Source organism: Vollenhovia emeryi, unplaced genomic scaffold (genome assembly GCF_000949405.1).
Source record: "Vollenhovia emeryi isolate VEMERY1.0 unplaced genomic scaffold, V.emery_V1.0 DF941721.1, whole genome shotgun sequence".
Lineage (NCBI taxonomy): Eukaryota > Metazoa > Arthropoda > Insecta > Hymenoptera > Formicidae > Vollenhovia > Vollenhovia emeryi.
Genome location: NW_011964645.1, coordinates 1 through 4,733, shown reverse-complemented (window position 1 = coordinate 4,733; position 4,733 = coordinate 1). Strand labels below are relative to the sequence as shown.

General features: G+C 46.2%; 1 protein-coding gene across 1 annotated transcript; it reads left to right on the top strand.

Annotated features, from left to right (window-relative positions):
• Positions 1–29: 29 nt before the first annotated feature.
• Positions 30–2,558, top strand: LOC105570843. The gene is made up of 2 exons (XM_012028292.1): positions 30–220; positions 353–2,558. The coding sequence occupies exon 2, from the start codon at positions 768–770 to the stop codon at positions 2,010–2,012; it is 1,245 nt and encodes a 414-aa protein (XP_011883682.1). The 5' UTR covers positions 30–220; positions 353–767; the 3' UTR covers positions 2,013–2,558.
• Positions 2,559–4,733: the final 2,175 nt, after the last annotated feature.

Genomic DNA, 4,733 nt, shown 5'->3' with positions numbered 1-4,733 from the left:
CACCAGTAACGCATCGTCCGATGAGGTTCGAGTCATCGACCCAAAGGTGCATCTGATAAGCGCTTGTTCTAGAACGTTCGAAGCCGCGACGGCCAGTCGTCACAAAGAACTGCGGACATATATATATATAGGGCCAACGGTCACGGCAGGACACTTCGAAGTCGTCCCTCGTAGAATACAGATCGAGCCCTTGTCCGCGTTCGTCGCTAGATATATCGAGGCCGAGTCCTCGCGTTCGTGCGTTTGTGCGTACCGGAGACCGAGTTCTCCGCTACGATATATCGAGGCCGAGTCCTCGCGTTCGTGATTTCGTGCATATCAGAGACCGAGCTCTCTGGTAAGAGATATCGAGGCCGAGTCCTCGCGTTCGTGATTTCGTGCATACCAGAGACCGAGCTCTCTGGTAAGAGATATCGAGACCGAGTCCTCGCGTTCATGTAATAATTTCGAATAAACTATATAAAACAAACGAAACTAGTGTATGGACCTAAACTCCCACACACACAACATTTTGGTGCCTCCTGTGAGGTCTTTCACAGTACGAACGTGAACGACCACTGTAAGAACATACTGATTGTCGAGCGAACAGCGGCTAAGAAGGAAGGACGATCAAAGCGATCACGGCTTCAGGACTACAACATTGGCTCTTGCAACCAATCGCACAACCCTCAGGACGAGTTACGCAACGAGATCAAGGCTAAGGGCAAGTCCATTCCAAATATAAATCAAGTGGCCGATTAAGCAATTACCTACTCCCAAACGACAATATGGCAGGTCGAATTAAGTTATTAATTCAAAAGCGAACGTCGTTAAAATCTCAAATTACGGGTTTGACGAATCTGGTTGAGAGAGGCAGTTACGATAAGGCCGCGTTAAGGTTAAGGATGGCCCGCACAACCGACTTGTATCACGCGTACGAAGAATTTAACGACGAGCTCGTACTATTAGATCCGAACGACACTCATAAAGACGAATTCACTAACGTACAGGAAAGATTTTATTCACTCGCAAGTAAAGTGGAAGAAATAGTAAGTTCCACCGTTTCGACCGCGAGTACCGGTGTCACTATTAGCGCGTCGCAACTCAGCGGTTCTGAGACCACGGCGATCGTAAAACGGCGAGTAAAATTGCCGGAAGCGTCTCTACCGAAATTTGACGGCCAATACGAGAATTGGCTGTCCTTCAAAAATACTTTTCTCGTTATGATCGATTCACAAACAGACTTGAGCGAAGTACAAAAATTGCAATACTTAAAATCGGCGTTAACGGGCGAGGCAGCTAATAAATTAAAGATTCTATCGATCGAAGGCTCAAATTATCAAAAGGCATGGAAACTGTTGAAACGCTCGTACGAAGTAAAGCGGATATTAATTTCACGCCACCTTTCGTTGCTCTTAAACACACCCGTTTTAGAAAGGGAGACAACCGACGGCTTGTCCAAGCTTGCCGATGACACGCAGCAACATGTAGCATCGTTAGCCGCGTTAGGAGTTAACGTGGGGTCCGAGATACTTGTAAACGTACTAGAAAGCAAATTACCTAAGATCGTAGCGGAAAAATGGGAGGAATCTCTGGATCGGGACGAATTTCCGAAGATCGACGATCTATACGAATTTTTATATAGAACCGCAGTTCGTATATCTAAGCGTGTTCGTGCAGGAACGACCAAACAAGCCGAGGACAGATCGACACCTCCCGGGAAAAAGGCGCGGATATCCAATAAGGCATTTGTGGTTAATATTGCGAATAATTGCCCAGCGTGTAAAAATAAGCAACATCCGTTATTTAAGTGCGACAATTTCAAGCAATTATCTGTGCCGAAGCGCATCGAATGCGTGAAAAACGCGATGCTTTGTTATAACTGCTTACGTTCACATCGTGGTAAACCTTGCAATTATTCGCACTGTAGCATTTGCCAAGGGCGACATAATACGCTTTTACATCTTGAGAAAACCCAAGTCGCATCCACGACAACGGACGCGACGGACGTCAAGGGGGAACAAGGCAAATAACGTATAAAGGGGGGTGGCCAGGCAGCGACGTGTCTCGCAGCGATCACGCCCATTTTCACACCACAATTGATGACCACCGCGACGATATTTATTCGGGATCATGAACTCAAGTCAATGAAGTGTCGCGCCTTGTTGGATACATGTGCTACCGCCAATTTCATTTCCGAGGGTCTCGCGAGACGTCTGAGGCTCCCTATAACAACACGCGCATTGCCAGTCGGTGCAATCAATTCAATGAACACGACTTCGAAAGGTGTCATTCGAATTACTATTCAATCGCGACACAGTGAGTTCCGCAAGGATACATCGAGGCCGAGTCCTCGCGTTTGGGCATTCGCACCGGAAACCGAGCTTTCCGCTAGAGACCGAGGCCGAGTCCTCGCGTTCGTACGTTCACGCGCTCGTGCGCATCGGAGACCACGCTCTCCGATAAGAGACATCGAGGCCGAGTCCTCGCGTTCGTCTAATCTTGAATGAACAATTATGTTTGACAATCCCCATAATATCAGACTTAGTTCCGTCGAAAACTTTCCCGTGAGATTCCATCACAATACCGTCCAATATAAAATTAGCTGATCCAGAGTTTCATTTGCCGCGTCCTGTTGATTTGCGGATTGGTGCGGAGGTGACATTGTCGTTATTCTCCATAGGCCAGATCAATTTATCGATACGAGATAACGATTTATATCTACAAACTACTTGTCTCGGCCGGGTCGTTGCGGGCGGAAGCTCGTCGCGGAATCAGCCGAAAACTGCGATATGTAAATTGACTGGTCTAGATCAACAGATCGCGAGATTCTGGGTGATTGAGGAGATATCTGATCCCACCGATACGCCGAAATCTAACGAGGAAATCGAATGCGAAGAGCACTTCACTAAATTTGTTACTCGTAACCGCGACGGTCGATATACAGTGAGACTACCATTTCGCAGGGATAAGATGAGCCTCGGAGATTCGCGAACCGTCGCGCTCAAACGTTTAAATTCGCTCGAACGGAAGCTCGACTCAGATCCATTGTTAAGGGCCGCCTATTCGCAAGTAATACAGGAATATTTAGATCTGAAACAGATAATTCCGGTGAATAACCCTTCCAATGAAGGATTTTATATGCCGCACCATGCGGCAATCAAATCATCAAGCAGCACGACCCGGGTTCGTGTCGTGTTCGATGCATCGGCAAAACGAGCAATGGCACATCGTTAAACGACAGGTTAATGGTGGGGCCGACTATTCAAGATACGTTATTCGTTCACTTAATTCGATTCCGTACGTATAAATGTGTTCTCACAGCAGATATAGAAAAAATGTATAGGCAGATATTGTTGCACGAGGATGATCAGATATACCAACGAATCCTCTGGCGCCAAAACGATCAAATAAAACTTTACAACTTAACACCCTTACATTCGGCGTATCCTCGTCGCCGTATCTGGCTATACGAACAATTAAAAAGCTAGCCGATGATGAGCACGACGCGTATCCTGACGCCGCCCGAGTTCTCAAAACGCACTTATACGTGGATGACTTAGTTACAGGTACGAATACCGTTGGCGAGGCTCGCGAGTTACGGGATGACATAATCACGGTACTTTCTCGAGGCGGTTTTAATATCCGACAATGGGCGTCGAACGACGAACGTGTCATTAACGATTTAACCCCCGATGCGGTGAATACTATTCTCATCTATTAAAAACGTACGTGTCTCACCGCGTTGTTCAAATTCAAGAAATTACAGACTTACAAACTTGGCGACATATTCGATCAGAGGATAACCCGGCCGACGCGCTATCACGGGGTCAGTTACCGCAGGCTTTCCTGAATAACCAATCATGGTTTTCCGGACCATTGTGGCTAACGAAAGAGGAAGGCGAATGGCCTAACGGTATCGTAGAATTAAAGGAATTACCCGAATTACGAAAAAATATATGTATAGCGACGGTCTCTAACGATTGTAGCTTCCTTAAGAAATATTCGTCATATTCACGTTTATTAAAAATCACTGCATTATGCCTACGTTTTCGACCCAAGAACACTTACCGCGGGCAGCTAGGCATAACAGAAATAAATGACGCGGAAACGAGAATTATAAGGATCATTCAAGAATCTTGTTTTTCACGCGAATTGAATGAACTTGCGAATGGGCGCCCGATAAAGAAAGGCAATATTGCCGCGCTAAATCCGTTCCTCGACGAAAATAGTTTGATTCGCGTCGGCGGACGCCTCAGACTATCAAAGTTAGCCTTCTCGCAAAAACACCCAATTTTACTACCAAGTCATTATTTCTTAACGGATTTAATTATAAGAGAAACGCATGAAAAATACTACCACGCCGGCATACAAACGACTTTGTATACGATTAGACGCAAATTTTGGCTACTCGACGGTCGAAACCAGGTGCGTAAAATCATACGATCATGCATACGCTGCTTTCGATTCAACGCCGGCTCGGTCGATTATAAAATGGGCGATTTACCTAAATCCCGAGTGAGTAACGCGACTCCCTTCGATAATACCGGGATCGATTTCTGCGGCCCTTTCCACATTAAGGAGAAAAGGTATCGAAATCAAAGGCGAATCAAAGTATACGTGTGTGTGTTCGTATGTATGGCCGTAAAGGCAGTACATTTAGAAATCGTAAGCGACATGACCACCGATGGTTTTTTAGCAGCCTTGCGTCGCTTTATAGCGAGACGAGGGATACCGACACGCGTCTATTCGGG